This window comes from Lutjanus erythropterus, chromosome 13 (assembly GCF_056507025.1).
Source record: "Lutjanus erythropterus isolate fLutEry1 chromosome 13, fLutEry1.hap2, whole genome shotgun sequence".
Lineage (NCBI taxonomy): Eukaryota > Metazoa > Chordata > Actinopteri > Lutjaniformes > Lutjanidae > Lutjanus > Lutjanus erythropterus.
The window spans coordinates 12,441,585-12,458,133 of NC_139329.1; the positions used below are offsets into that span (position 1 = coordinate 12,441,585).

At 37.9% G+C, this 16,549-nt stretch overlaps 1 protein-coding gene across 1 annotated transcript; it reads right to left on the minus strand.

Annotated features, from left to right (window-relative positions):
* Positions 1–568: 568 nt before the first annotated feature.
* anpeplb (alanyl (membrane) aminopeptidase-like b) lies at positions 569–16,549 on the minus strand. Its single transcript, XM_084733962.1, has 21 exons — positions 16,368–16,549; positions 15,295–15,993; positions 12,759–12,904; positions 12,519–12,655; positions 12,250–12,370; positions 11,393–11,547; positions 11,063–11,176; positions 10,675–10,818; positions 10,421–10,486; positions 9,241–9,311; positions 8,932–9,075; positions 7,740–7,807; positions 7,399–7,532; positions 6,281–6,336; positions 6,003–6,150; positions 5,695–5,786; positions 4,596–4,709; positions 3,500–3,667; positions 3,193–3,333; positions 1,489–1,552; positions 569–1,079 (listed from the first exon to the last, which is right to left on the minus strand). Exons 2-21 carry the CDS (start codon positions 15,900–15,902, stop codon positions 939–941), a joined length of 2,832 nt encoding a protein of 943 aa, XP_084590088.1. The 5' UTR covers positions 15,903–15,993; positions 16,368–16,549; the 3' UTR covers positions 569–938.

Sequence of the window (16,549 nt, forward strand, 5' to 3'; positions counted from 1 at the left end):
GCCAGCAATATATGTTTTATTTGTTAACCCACAGAATGAAGAAACAAAGAAAAGCCATTAACAGAACAAAACCATGAAGCAGTATGACCTGTTATTTTCACTTGGTAAAACAGAAATTAAATACTGGATTAAAGGACTCATTTTTCACACAATATCAATGTTTTATTATTAAAATAACAATTTCAGCAACATTAAAAAATGATTTGGTTCTTGATTACAACATATATATAATACACATATAGATATGCTCCCTGAACAAACGGAGAAGATCCTGTCCTTTGGCTCTGACTTGTGCAAATGTTGAGAAGGAAATTGGCAGCATCAAAATGTTGGTAACTTTTAGCTGTTCCACGTAATCTGTGTTAAGTTGTCAAATACTCTCTAACTTCATATTGGCTATGAGATGAATATTACTAATGGAAATTTCATTCATGTTCCACTGTATAAAAATAACACAAAGTTTTGATTTGATAAATTATTTTCATAAATGGCAACAGCAACAAGGAACAAGGTGATTCTGATTTTTTTTTCTTTTTAAAGCAAAAAACATTTTCACACATAAGTGCACTTTAAAGTTGACTGTAGCTGTATTGGCATCATGTGCAAAAATCACAAACAGCAGAGTCAAAATCTTGTTGCTTTGGCTGTTTACCTTGAATATTTGTATAAATAATGCATCTGAGTATATACATAAACACTCTGGTGTCTCACTTTGGTCTCAAGTCCTACATGTCTCTCATGAATTATCAGTACTGTAATACATACCAGTTTTATGTACAGCACACTCATGGTTCAGTTTGGTAAATTGTTTGGTGGGAAATTGAGTCTTTTAATTCATGATTATTTCCTTGGTCCATTTTCCTGGAAAAGTGAATTCTCTTGATTGGTTCTTGTTGAGGTGGATTTAGTGGAGTAGGAATGAAAGGTGTTTTTCCACTCTATGAAGATGTTTGTCCTTCAAACCACTCTAGTACAACATCTTTGTACTCGCTGACCCACTGGATGTTGACTTTGGTTTGCTCTATCGCCTGGTTCATTGTCCATTGATCCAGGTCATAGCTGGCTGCAAAACGTTCCAGCTGTACAGAAACAGAGCGTACATTGATATTATTACATTGATATTATTGCTATGGAAGCACATTGAATTCACTAAAGAAAAAAATGGAAGCTAGGTCTCATAATTATGTCATAAGATGGTTTTCTCATAATTACGAGATGATATGCCATCATTCTATATATATATATGTGTACATATATATATATATATATAACTATAAATAAGAAATGATATAGTGAAGTGTTTTGGCTCAGAGGTAAAACCAACAGAAGCCACAATAACACAGAGACTTGAGATAAGACATCATCATGTATCATCTTACTCATTCAAGATAAATCAGTTACTGATGCGTGACAGGAAAGACAGTTTTCATTTGACGTCACTGCACACTGGTATTATCGTTGTGGTGCAATAAAGCATCACTAAATTACCTCCTCCAGTTCAAACTGTGTGGAGAACCTACTGGTCACTCCCATGATCAGCCCTGAGGCACCCCTGGCAGCAGAGAGAGGCAGAGTGGAGAAAATATTAGAAACAGTTTTCAGAACAACACAGTACAGTTCAACAGCACTGCAAACTACAGCCTCTCAAAACAACTCTCAAAAACAGTTTTAACAACAGCTGAACTTTAGAACCTTTGTTATGGTAGAATTCATTGCAGGATGGTTGTATTAAACTTTTAGTTTCAGTTAAGTGGATTTAATAAACTATATATTATTAACAAGTCTGAACTGGATTATATTCTGGAAGAAATGAATGACACTAAAATCTGGACAGTCAGAATGTCTTTTGATGAACAGATCATTTTGAATCCCTGCCAATTATTTGATTTAGATAAATCTCGGATGTTACTGTGTGCTCCTGAATTGAAATCCGGGCTGTTACGTTTATTTAAGCTTTGATATGGATCAACTACGCCTCTTAGTAACAGCATAGACAGTGGGGACTTTATGAGGGAGAGTGATAAGCACTGATTAAATAAGAAGACCTTTGTACTGATGCTGTGCAAGATGTTTATAAGCCACTGTTAATTATAGCCTGTTCTTTTATGGTAGTGTCTGTTTATTCAAGAAACTCGACTGCAGGTCACTTCAAAATCTGCAAGCCTCTGTAAACAACTGCTGTAAGGCAAGATGAGGCTCTCAGATCTCTGTGATGCAGCTGTGAGCAGCAGTACATCCAGAAGAAAATCACAGTCCTGTCGGCTCAGTTGGCAGCTTGAGCACTTTCTCTCTCTTGAACACTTGAATAGCTCAGTTTTCCAGCAATTCATACCATGTTCGAAAACTAACATACCACTGCTTATCTGAACCACATTTTGACTTGTTGTTGCCCAATCAGAATCTCAGCAGAAGATACTGGTGTCTAAAAGCTGTAGTGACAGGAAAAAGGCAGAGGAGGAAATGGCAAAATCAGCCTGGGCATCGCAGGTGTGGAATCAAGACCACTGTGGCTTCAGGTGTATTATTTTTTAAGAAGTATAAGGCAAAATTGAGGGTGCACAGTGGCCATGGCCATCGTGGCTGCCATTAAATTCCTGCACTTCTTCCTGGCATCAAACAGCAGACAGACAATGTTAGTGACGAGCATAGTGGAGCATTTATAGCTAGGGAATACAGAACTAACATCAATCCAGTTGATGAAAACATGACAGCTAATCGGCCTAATGTTGATGGAGCTCAGTGTACATGTCAGCCATAATATGACAAAAGTGTGCTACTTTTGGCTAGTTGGAAGAGTTTTGTCCCCAAGAGGCATAACAAAAAAAATATCTGACAGAGCTTTAAGAGCTAAACACCATTAAAAGAATTTCATTTCTGTTACAGCTCAGATTTCTCCCAGTCTAACTGCTGTGTTAGCGCTGGCTTCTCCACCCTGGTCCCTGACAAACATATGTTCTGGGGTAAGCCATGAATACTTGTAATTTTCTTGGAAATCTGTTGGAATAAAAAAAAAAAAGGCTAAATTTAAACGTTTAAGCACTGACGCAAAATACTGCCTATCATCAACCTCAAACATCAAGTCTTCCTTTTAAAATCTTTATTGGTCAAACCCAACTACACAATCAGAAATACTTGTTCATGACTCCGAAAACAAGATATAATCTGCAAGAACCAATGTGAGAAGCAACCTACACTTGACTGACGTATTCCCAGTGCGCTCTGATAAAGTTCCAGGCCAACGCTTGCCCCGCCACGTTTGCGGCTATGTAGTTAATAGTGGAGGCAACATCCATCAGACGTATCTTGTCAGGGTTCAAAGTGTACTCCAGGTATCTGCAAGATAAGGAAGGCAGTGACTAGCTAATCACTTAATAAATCCTGTACATTAAGGATTCGCCTTATCATAGGTGTGTCTGTAATGACAGAAGTGACTATATACACAGTAAAAATAGCACTGATATAGCTCTGTGCATGACACATCACTATCTGTTGACTCCACCTGTTGAGCAGCCAGATCTTCTTGGTGCAAGACAACGCTTCACGGAGCTGGTACTTCTCTGAGATGTCATTGGAATTCTGGAACTTGTTCCAGGCAAACTCCCACTCTTTCTTTCCGCCAGCAGCCAAAGCTTGGCAGTAGATTACAGACCGCAGATTGGTGGGGATGCTGAATCACACACACACACACACACACACACACACACACGCATGCACACACAGTTATTTCCCCTACATCAGGACTGTCTCATTTTCCAGTTTTCATGGTTGTTCTGGACTGTTGTTGATTTGACATTTTCTTACCCAACAGCATACTAGCTTGCATACTGAACATTTAACCCATCTGGTTTACTTTCACCTCTTACAATCTTACACACTGGACCTTTAAATTCAACTGGACCAATTGTGACTGAGTGCTGGTGTACATGCAAACACAGTGTCAAGTCAAGTCAGTCTTATTTATACAGCCCACTATCACAAGGGGGCTTTATAATACTTATAATGCTTTATAACACACAACGTTGTCTATCCTTAATTGAGATAAGGATTTGTTGATTGATGGATTACACATATCCACATACAGATGTGGATAAATACAATTGCATGAACACACTTCATGCATGTGTATGCTCAAAAAAGGCAAGTGCATGTTCATGCATGTGTGTTAAAGTAATGAACATATACTGTAATGGAGAGTGAATGTCTTTGTACTTTAAAGTTGCACCTAGAAACTTTGTACATGACCGATTCCAAAAGGCTATGTAGCATCTGTAAAGCACTGGAGATTTGAAAAACAAATGTTGTCCATGGTTGCCCCATTTTGTGATTTAAGAGAGTGTGTTAATATAAAAATCTGATTAAGTGCAGCTTTAAAGATAAGAATCACGATGTCGTAACAGCAGCCACCAACAATTGACACAAAGTGATTAAATGACACCTACCTGTATTAAATCATTGCTGGAGGGTAAAGCTACAGAATATAATGAAAGCTATTACAGGGAGGCCATTTTTTTTAGCAAATGTGCAAGTTCAGGAGATTTTCAGAAGGTATGAAGGAGAAATTATATTAGATAAATTATATACAGTATTGTACTTACCGGTTAGTTGAGGTGTTGCTGTTCATCCAGTCGGCAAACATTTTTGAAGCCATCGCTAAGCAGTCTGGGAGTCCATTGGAACATGCCACTTTGACGGCGAGGATCTGGCTGTGCCTTGGAGCAAAGCAATCACAATTTCATTTTATATAAAAAGTGCACAGCTTCTAAATGACATTAAATGTAAAGTAATGTATTTTGAAGAAGATGGATAGAGGCTTTTCAAAGCTCTTAAGAAAGCTAGTTAGTTTATCTTGAGTTAAGATTATTTTGTCAAACCACTGTTTCCATGATTAGGAACCAAATACACTTTATACATTGATCATGGATTGCTTAAAGCTGCATTAACTGGTTCTTTTTTTGTTTGTTTGTATTTTTTGCCATGTCGGGATAAAGGCACACAGCACTGATAATGTGTTAACAAACAATAGTTAGCAACTATTTACACCATTCAGCAGACACGGACCAATATTAGCATTCATTTGCAGTCATGTTTGTGTCCACCTAATGAATGTAAGCCTAATAATCACTCCGTTTAGTTCTGTTTTGATCTACACCAATTTCAAAATTGATGTTAATATTAAATATTGATCAATACAGCTTCAATTAATAATAGTATTAAAATGAATTAATATGCATGATGAATTACATTATCCGCTATTTAATTTATGGTGGTAAAGTATTTTTCTTATTAAAAGTGAATGTAAAGAGCAGATGGATTATTGTATTTTACTATTAAGACACTGGTAAATGCTCTACAACAAGCTTTGTAGCTACTTTTTTGTTTTGTATATCATTTTATCATTACAGAGACACTCTAAAGATTAATACCAAAGAATCATTCACTTAAGTTCACATTTATTGTATTTTTCACCATAAATAATCCCTGACTTCTTGAGAAGTGGTTCTGTTTAAGTACACAAGGTACTAGCAGTGTCTACACATCTGTCACTGTCACAATGATGCAGACTCGCACATCTGAAATGCATTTGCACTCCTGGACAGGACTTTGAGTTTCTAAATCTGTAAGTGAGTAAAGTAAAGTACTGAGTAAATAATCAAATTATATTGTCCCTGAGGGGTCAGTAAAATTCATCCTTACTGTGCGGAGTGATCCTCTGGGACCTGTGAATAATTCTGTGTTATATTGTTGAAGTGGGCGTACAGGCCTGAAACCTGTTCCCGGAGGTATACCTGCAGGAAGAGACGGATTTACAGTTTCGGGATTACACGCAGCAAAATAACATTTTTTTTTATTGCACATCTGTTTCGATGAGGGATAAACATTAACACCAACAGGTAATCACAGTGAGTCTGTTAAATCCAGCTTTTGCACCCAGCACAGAACTATTTAGTTAGTTTTTCATTTTGAACACCACAAGTTATAAAGAATGTATGAATGGCACATGCCTGCATGGGTCCATACACCTCAGAGCGGTCAAACATAAGGACAAAATACTCAAGGTTCCTGACTGCTGATTCCCAGGGAATGTATGCCATCTCAGTCCGAAGGAAGCGGGTTGAATTTAGAGCCAGAGGCACATCAACAAGTTTGGCCCTGAGGAAAGCAGAAATTAGACTTAGTGAGATCAAATTACAACACATTACTATTACAGAATCACAACACGTTTAACATACAAAAAAAATGATTTGTAGAAGTCTGGATCAACTGAAGTCAAAGTCATTACCTTGCCAAGTTAAATGCATCATCGACAAGCTGCCCTCTGTTCATCAGCGGGATCCGCTAAAAAACAAGAGCAAGATTACGTGACAGCTGACATTTCAGCTTACAAAGATCCCAAACATTCAGACATCTGCGACTGTATGCATTCTACACTTCTCTAAACACATTACAAAGTGCCTCACACAAGGCAGCAACTTCATATCAAACAGCTCATACATAAAAACAAAACAAAACAAAAAAAAAATCCATGCAAATAAAAAGTGCAAAAGGACAGTGCATTGAAAGGACTGGTCAATCTAAATCAGTTGATTTGACTTAAATGATGCTTTTGCCAAATCAACTATCCCTGGATCTAAAGACTTGTGTTGGAGTACTAAATGTACTTCGCAACACAAGATGGTATAACATATAAATAACATTTTTATCCCCATGTTGTAGAGACACAAAGAATGAATCTTTGGTACCAAGTGGTTGCACTCAAGGCTGTTTGACTGTCTGGATTGTGTGAACTGCCTATCATGCAAAAAACACAGCAAACCGGCAGTTTATCCACTGTCTACTTATTAAAGGAACAGTTCACCCTAAAAACATTTTAACTTTGGGCAATAATGCTATGTATGAAACTAGATTGTTTTGGTGTGAGATACAGTTTTGGAGATATCAGCTGTAGAGATTCTGCCTTCTCTCAAATATTATAGAACTATATGTCACTCGCCTTGTGGTGCACAAAGTGCTAAAAAAAATTCATTTGAAAAACTCAGCAGCAATGTCTCTCTCCAGAAATCATGACCCAGTTACTCAAGATAGTCCACAGACCTTATTGTGAGCAGTTTAATGTAGGAACTGTTTTCCTTCTAGTAGATAGAAAGTAGTACTGGCAGATTCTACATTTATCGGACAGTTCAGATTTAGAAAAAAGGGCAAAGATTTAACTCAGTCTGCTAAACTCCAAGAGCATCAGTGCTAAGTCATCAGAGAACAACCTGTAATCATTTTATATTCCAGTAAGAAGCAGCTTTTAAAATGTCTTTCCTTATTGAGTTCAATGTACAATATGCAGATAAAGACTGGTTTCTGCTCTGTTCTGTGATTTACTAACTCATTATTTGGCTCAGTACTCACATCTGGGTTTGTCTCCAGCTGAGTCAGGAGACGTTCCCAGTTCTCTGGGTCGTAATTGACTCTGTAGTATCCAGTGCAGTTGACGTTTGCCAGGATCCACTCTCCATTCTTAGACTCTAATGCAGTTTTCGTTTCTTTAAGGCAAACATTGGTCAAAGGTAAGTTATACTTCACTGACTATAGATCACAAATCAAAGGTACAGTATAAAGAAAATGAAAAACTAGTAAGGAGAGAATGTAATCTTGTGTATCTGGTCATCTGTCTCTGTCATGTCCAAGAATTTTTCTGTCTAGTCCTCTGTGAGCCTGACATAACAGTGAGGTGTTGTATATTCTGTTACCTGTTTCAGTATCCAGGATGATGGGAAGAGACTCTGACAAGACTGTGATTGGGATGAACCACAGAAGACTGAAGAGACAGAAAAACAAAGACAAAGAGCCAGGTATAATAAACAAGTACAGGTTATGATATGGCTAGGATGTTCATGATCCAGTCCAGAGCTGTTCTGGTCTGGATATTGCCCAAGCTACTTCAAACCATGTCAGGTTAAATTAGTGTGTAACTCACCATGGCAGTGTTATGGAGTACATAGTTACACAACATTGTTTCAAAGCACTCCATGTGGCCAAATGTATAATCTACTGTAATCAGCTGCAGGGAATTCATGCAGGCCTGGCAGAGAAATACTTGTTAAACAAGGTGGCATTGATGAAGTAATTGTATTTTCCAAACCGAAACAGATGCAAGAAACCGACTCTCATTATTTGGTTACAACTGTTCTCTGTGGGAGTTAAACAGTGTGAAGTGATCACGATGTCTAACTGGAAGAAAGATTTATGATCCAACTTTGGCCTTTGGAAACATAGCAGAGATAAAGGATCATCTCTAATCTTAGACCAGCCTCCTGAAGTCATGAATTTGGAACCAGTTTTCGGCCATACTGCTTGCATTGTCCACCTAGGGTTTGCATTGGACAAAATTTCAAGTACACATATTACATAGTACATGAGTTCATAAATATGAGTGGAACCTCCCACATTACATATAGCCCTTTGATCCATTGTTGATTTAAAAATATGGATTAGTGTAGCTTTAATACATAAAAGGAAAAGTTTAGGGCCCAGCACTAAGCCTTGTGGGACTTGCCTGCCTGTTATGCAAAAATGATTTAACCATTTATGACATGTCTATGTAATAACTATAATAAGTTTGGCTATATTTTGAAGCGTAATATGATTCATTATATCAAATGCCTTCAAATTTTTTGATTAATATATGAATAAATAAATACAACAAACCCTGTAACTCTTTCATGCCATTGTAAATCTATTTGTTCTAACTGCAAACTGATTTTCACCCAATGATTTATTGCTTTCAATAAAATCAACAAATTATCAACTTTTTTAGAAAAAGAAAAAAGACAATGCTTAACGTTTAAATGACTGGTTTGTTATGATGATTATTTTTTACTGTCTTGGCTTTAACCAAACTGAAAATTATTAACACTGAAGCAATGTCCATTCAGCACATACCTAGATTCAGCGGAGTCATTGAACATGAAGCGTTTCTGGTAGACGTGTCCATTTGTGGTATTGATGGTGATGACAGGATAGCCAGTTTGAGTGGTCCAAGTATTCATCACTTTGGCAATATCATAATTACCAGCAACCTTCTTTCTTTGCTGGAAACATAGCATAAGTCGGTATATTTTCTGATATACATACCAAAATCTGATAAATGATTATTCAGACTATGACATTAGTGTTGTCATAACTATACTTATCAACAAAACATGCATAAAATCAGCAACAAAAATAAATAAAACTGTCCAAAACTAAGACTCTACCTTCTCTATGCAGTCCCAGAGGTCATTCTGGTCAGTATTTTCATTTTTGAAGTCTTTCAGGTACGCCTAAAACACAAAAACAGATAGAACAAGAGAGAGAGAGGTTATAGTTAACAGTGTAATTTATTTTCAGCAGGAAATTCTGTATTCAAAAGAGCAGGATGCAAATATCCAAACACAGCTAGCAATGTTGGAGCCAGTGATGTTGAAATTAATGTTTTGCTAGAAACAGGTTTTCTGCAATTTTCTGGCCAGTCACACTTGGACAGCGATGATGAACCAGGTGTTGTAGGTCTGTCTCTCTCCTGAGGATTCTGATCACTCTTGCCAGCAACAATATTATGCTTTAGTAATCTGTCTGCTACATCCCACTGGGAGAATATGACACTTATTAATTTTGCTTGAGGCAGTGGAAACTACAAGTGGACAAAAAATGTGGATCGTGAACCTGTTTCTTGTTATTGTTTTCCATTGCAACAGACATTACACCAGATGTTGGAATGTTAGACTTCAGCGCAGTAGTGATTATGTTATTGTCAACAAATCAGATCTGCATATGTGATGGAAATGTTGTTCATTGATGATTAAATACACTTGTGTAACTGACTTCATGACCAAGACAAATTAAGAGAGAGCTTGTGTTTTATTACCAACTGGATAGGACATTTCCAACTACATTTGCACAACTTAAAGATCACACACAACAATCTAGTGTTTTAATGACAGGTCTACACACTGGGTTGGTAAACTATGGTAGCTGGCAAGCTAACAGCAAAACACTTTCAAGCCAGGAACATGCTTGTCTGTTTTTTTCTGTATTGTGCTCCTCTAGCACTATGACCTCAGGGGCAGGTTGCACCAACTGATCTTCCGCCTGGTCTTAAGTTTAGACAGTTGTAACTTTGTGTTCTAAGTCCAACCTCACACTATATTATTTGTTTTTTTTTCACTGATTCTGAAGCAGGATTGAGTCTGAGTCAGGATTGAGTCTTGATTCTAGAATAAAGGAAAATCAAATCGATCACCTCATGATTTGAGGTCAAATAGCGTGTTCAAAGTCAGCTTTAGTCTTGACTTTCGTGGACAGTCTGCTGAGCCCTACCAGACACATTTATAGGGATTAAAGCACAATTTCACCCCATTTGAATGAGGTTAGATTAAAAGTCACTGCTTACTTTGACCCCGTCGAGAAAAGTCGTTTCTCCTACCCAGTCTTCCAGCATTCTCAGCACCATTGCACCCTACAGAGTGAACACAAAATACATGGGTATGTTAATTTTCATAATACATCAATATAGGTGACCTGCTAATGAAAATAAACTGAAACCTTTCATAATGGTTCCATGAATGTGTGCGTCTCTGCTGCACACCCTTGCTGTGGTCACAAGGACTGTCGTGTATTCATTGTTTGACTCATTTGGCACGCTACCTTACTGTAGGTTATAGCATCAAACATCTCAGTGATCTCAGAATCTGTCTGGATGTCTTGTGGTGGAGGACTGAGAGGGTGGGACGAGGCCAGAGCATCCTCCTCAAATGCTGTATGGAGGTCCCTGATGATAAATGTGTCTTTCTGAGGAAAAAAATAGAGATAATACCACATGTTGCATGATTCAGGCCACATGAAGGTATGATGATGTTTCTTGACATGCCTATTTGCATCAAGCCTTCTTTTCATGTCTATTTCTCAGTGTTCATGATTGCCGCAAATCAAAAAGCTTTGCAACAGAAAAGAAAAAATGTGTGTGTAAAAAGTGTGTGTAATTCTTTAAAGCAGAATCCTCATTAGGCAGAAGGATCATTTGGACTGAATTTACCATTTTAAATGTGTGGTCAATGGCATCCACTGCAAAGTATGACATGTAGGTGGCAAAGCCTTCATTCAGCCAAATATCGTTCCACCATTTCATGGTCACCAGATTTCCAAACCACTGTCAACAAAAAGGGAAGATATGGATAGTTGAGATAACAGTGTCATGTAACATTTCTATAAAATAAGGCAGGATATTGTAGGATTAATATTAATCTCATTTACTTAGTTCTCTTATCCAGAATTACTTAAAAACAGTTTGTGCCTTGATGCCATAATAAAAAGCTCATATCATTCAGTTATTTTTTTATTATGGGTACCGGTGTTTTCCTCTAACCTGGTGTGCCAGTTCATGTGCTATGAGAGTGGCAATCACTTCCTTGTGCAACAGAGAGGACACTCCTTCTTCATACAGCAGTCCTCCCTCCTGGTACGTGATCAGTCCCCAGTTTTCCATTGCTGCTGGACCCAAGTCTGGCAATGCAATTTGATCTGGAAGAATAAAATGTGGACAACTGAGCAAATGATCTATATGAAATTGTTTAGCCAGTAGTATGTTATATTCTTCAAAAGTACCTAGTAGTTTTTTGTTTGTTTGGTTTTTTTTTGCTGCCTTAAAGCCCTAACTAAACCCAGAGTTTTAAAGTTGAGTGATACTCAGCATACTGATATCAATCCTGGAATGTTTCAGACTTTCCAGACCAACAACTTGAGGCACGAGAATGGGATTGGACGACATTGCAGCCAATCTCAATTAAATGCATATGAATTAAGATAGGTTTTTAAAAAGATGATAAAAAGCTTGAGGATTGTCAGATGCCAGTGGGTTCTCAGACTGCATTTTGGTCAACGTGTTCTGCCTCTTTTGCTTTACACTACAAATAGAAACCAGAACGCTTCTGATACCAAAATCCAACTTGTTTTCTTGTCTCTTGCCCACAGATTCTACATTATGCTGATATCTATATATATGGATAGTACTAATATCACATGAGATAGAAATGGGACACATATCACAGTGAATGTTCTAGCAAGCAGTGCATTAGCTGTGAAGCTACCTATGGTAAATTAGTTAGCCAGTGCGCTGACTTTTCAAAGTTGTAAATGTCATTTTCATCACAGAAAGAAGTTTTTGACAGGGACACATTTTACCATCATCTATCAACACAACAATCCAGACATATCAAGTCTTACCAAGTTTTTCATGTTGGTATTCAATTCCCAAATAACTCTCATAGAATGAGAGAATCTTCCCGGTAATCTTAGCTGCATATTCAACATGTCCTGCTTCAGCGGCTTCAGAGCGAGCATACGTCTGTGTGAGCAAAACACAGAGGTCAGGTGAGAGGCAGTAATTTATGCCATTATACCTAAACTTGCTACAATTACAAGGTCAACACCATACTAAAAACAATGACAATGACTTCTGTCGATTCATCTTAAATCAACAGGAGTACACATACGTTTATTGCCTTATCCTTGTATACAGAAGAGGTTGGTGTGAACCCCTCTGTAACCGTGAAGGCAAACAGGTATGTTGACATCCTTGGTGTGTCAGAAAAAGTAGAGTATAGCCACCCATTCTGCAGGTTATTGGTACCTAAGACAGAGAGGAGGAACAAAGCAGACCAATATAAGGAAGGATATGTTATTATGGTTTATCTATAATTGCTTTGTCCAGTAATCAGGTTGTCATGACACACCTCCTGCCAATTCCCCATTTGCAAGCGCTTTGGTGCCATCCCTGTGGATGATGGTCACTCTAAACACAGCTTTCATTTCTGGCTCATCGAAACAAGGAAACACTCTCCTGGCATCTGTGGGCTCCATATTGGTAGCAACAAGGAATCTATGAATAAAGATACAGACAGTCAGCCTTTTATTATCAGGTATTTACTGAGGGAACACTAAATAAAACGTATCAAAGAAGAATAATCCATTACAAATGACTTTCAATTGTTATGTTTAAGCATTGAATTCAATTAATGTGCTTTTGTGTCTTTCAAATGCTGGTGGAAACAGTGAACATTTTGTCCACAACACACACAGGAAGCCAGAATCCATGACTTTCAATAACTGTAAATGAATGTGTAAAAACAGCAGAGAAAACATGACTGAGTGGTGACTAGAGGGATATCGTGTTACCTGTAGGTTTAACAGAGTATAAATAATGTGACACACTGTGTGTGTGTGTGTGTGTGTGTGTGTGTGTGTGTGTGTGTGTGTGTGTGTGTGTGTGTGTGTGTGTGTGTGTGTGTCGATCCACACATTAGCACAGTATGTGCGTAAGCACACGTCTTCACTCAGTGACTTCATATATTGCTTTGATTCTTTTTACCCCACGGGTCTGTCATATTAGCAGACAGTAATCCAACAGGACAATAGCCTAAACCATGAAACCTGTCTGATTCTTCTGAGTAAAATAGGACTTTTTTGTCAAGTGTAGGAGATAAATGGACAACAGCAACACTCTATATTTTAAGACCTCTGATTCACATTGTGTTTTGTTAGATTTACTGACTCTAATCCAGATGTGTTTGTTTGCTGATTAGGTTTGGTCTCATCTAGTTTATTTCTCTTTCAGCATCTCAAAAATCTACTTATTGTTGGACAAATTTGTTTTCTCAAAAGACAAGTAAAATCTTCGGCGCCTCCTCCTCTGGCCTGCAACATGATGTAATATGATCCGGGCCATATATTTTTTTTCTCTTGTTGTTTCATACCAATTTAAACTACCCTTCAACTAAATACAATTAAAATAAAAAACAGAATTCTATTCTGAAAAATGTATTGTGTGTATGTATTTCTGAAGGACTTCATATTACAGTTTGCTGATATTCTATATCCAAAAAAGTATATCTTTTTATTGGCAGAGAGGATTAGCAAGTTATCAACTGACATTTCATTTCACATTGTTCGTGAAGAGACATTGTTTGTGTCCAAGGCTCGACTTATTTACGTATAGAACAAACAGAAACCAGTGTTTGCATGTTTTTGTTTGGTATGATGAACACATGTTAGTAAAGGAAACAAAAAAGTACATTTTCAGAGATACTGCGCTCTCTTGTAATACCTGGACATTGACGCGGTGCCAAGCTAATCTGAGTTTGAGACCTCTGATGTACACAGTGTCCCACCTTTTCTGGAATCAGGGCTGTGTATGACCTGTTGTGGAGGCTTTGGGGTTGTTTAAAGGCACTTTAGCAAAAAATTGGTTATGTAACTGATTACTTTTACTGGTGAGCGATTAGAAAAAGGAAAAAATGACTTAATAAGTAATGTGTAATGAGTAACTGATTCCATTTTTTATATAACTCACCCCACACTGCTGATTACAAAGAAAACATCATAACCAAAAATCAGATTGGAGTTGTAAACACTTCACGCAGTCTTTTTAACTGCAGTCAATACACAACATGTTCTTTCAGTTTCCATGAAACAGTCTAAATTGGACTCATCTATAGAATAGTTTGAGTCTTTTCATCTAAAAGCCATCAAGTGTAAAATCTTAATCTTAAAGGTTTCTTGGGGGAAATCCTGACAAGACTGTTTCAGTGTATGCCCTCAAAATACACTGTAAAAAATCATAAAGGAATACAGTGGAATCATTTTATCTTTTCTCATTGACTTAACAAATATAGAGGTTTGTTTTTTTTCCAAGTTAAACTTCTTCTTGCATTTATTTTCAGAACTCTTTAAAACTGTTAAACAACTTTTAAATAAATCAACTCATTAAACATGATCAGCATATTAGCAGATTTGCCCACATGCATCGCTTGAGAGTTAAAACTCTCCTGAGTCCCTTCCTTTTTGAAGAAGAAGAAAATATATGTGATGAAATTGCTTTGTCTCTAACACACTTTAAGGTAAGTCATGGTTGCTGGTTTTCATTATAAAGAATATACTGTGAACCATGATGAAGGTTAGTGTTGAATTCAGGCGTTTGTAATGTTTCTCAGTGTGACTGAAGAGTTGTTGATTCAAATTCATTTCTTAAGCTTATTGAACACGTTATCTCAAGTATAACTGAATTTGATGTTTATTTGACTAGAAAAGTTTATTTTGAATCATAAAATTATTTTAACTTGTCTGTCAAGTTTAAAATTTTAGGGCAGCCCAGACACTAACTTTTTAAACATAAAACTATTTTCATTGTACACTATAATCATAAATCCTACACACAGAGACATATACACATACATATACATGGACTTATAATTTTAATATTCTTTTACTCACCTCTCTGTGTTTGTATCATTTTCATGAGCTGGTTTAACTTCATATGTGCTCAGAAACAGTCCATCAAGATTTTGTGATATTTCGCCACTGAAAGCCAGAAACAAACTGTAGTTTCTGCCTGCCTCTAGTGCCTCATTCAAATGAACCTCGAGGAAGTCAGTCTGGTCTTCAGGACTATTCATTGTGGTGACACCTATGTTCTCATCGCTATCTGTGTTCAGCACCACAGGATGAGAGACATTCAGGTCCTTGCTGTTGAGGTAGATGGATTTAGTTGTCTGGACGCAGTGAAACTCGACAGTAGAGTTTCCGGTGAAGAGCATTGTCTGGTTTGGACTGGTGACATTCTCCTTCTTCTCAGGCACTTGGGTGTAGAAGTGAGGCTGCAGGTTCACCTCGTACTTAATAGGGATGAGATTCTTTGGCAGCCGCGAGACGGGTGGTGGTCCTGTGGTGGTGGTCGGGATGGTTGGACGGGCCGTCGCGTTCAATGACTCGATCTGAATCTCGTACATAATGATCATGGTGATGGTGCCAGCGATGACCGAGACGGTCAGGATGGCAAAGGCTATGGCGATAGCCTTGGACGTGGCAGACTCTTTGGGCATGGTGGCCACTTCCTTTAGTCGGCCCTGAAGGTCCCGTTGCTCGACTGGTCAAGATGAGTCCAAGAAGTCCCTGAGCTTGTTTGCCCCTGGTCTGCAAAGACAGATATGTTCGTGTTAAAGTAACCTCCCTCCCATAAACAGGGTTTGGCCTCAGCAATTAAGGGTCTGTGCTTGGATTAAGCATTAACTTGGGCAATGTAAAAGGAGCAAAGAGTAAGTTATAGTGTGAGGAGGCCGATGTTCATTGGCCTTGTTGTAATTCATCAGAGTATGCTCTCAAACATCTGGAGGTGGTTACTGTGGTCTTGCCACTAATGCAGGGGTTAGGTAAACCTCAAGGAACACTTTATCCTCACGCTGCACTCTTGAACACATTACATACACACACACAAACACACACACACTCCTACACATTCCCTCTCTATGAACATAGCACATACTGCCCGAACCATCATAATCACATGCCTCACTGGACACAGGAGCTGCTGGTGTAGAAAATCCTTCAGAGTTAGAAGATCATCACTGCTGATTGTAGGAGAAGGTGTCCAGAGATCCAAACTGCAGTGACAATTCCTCTGACTTCTGCCATCCACAGGTAAAACCTCACTGTGGCGGGGACAGATGATGGGTCCCAAAGACACATGTTA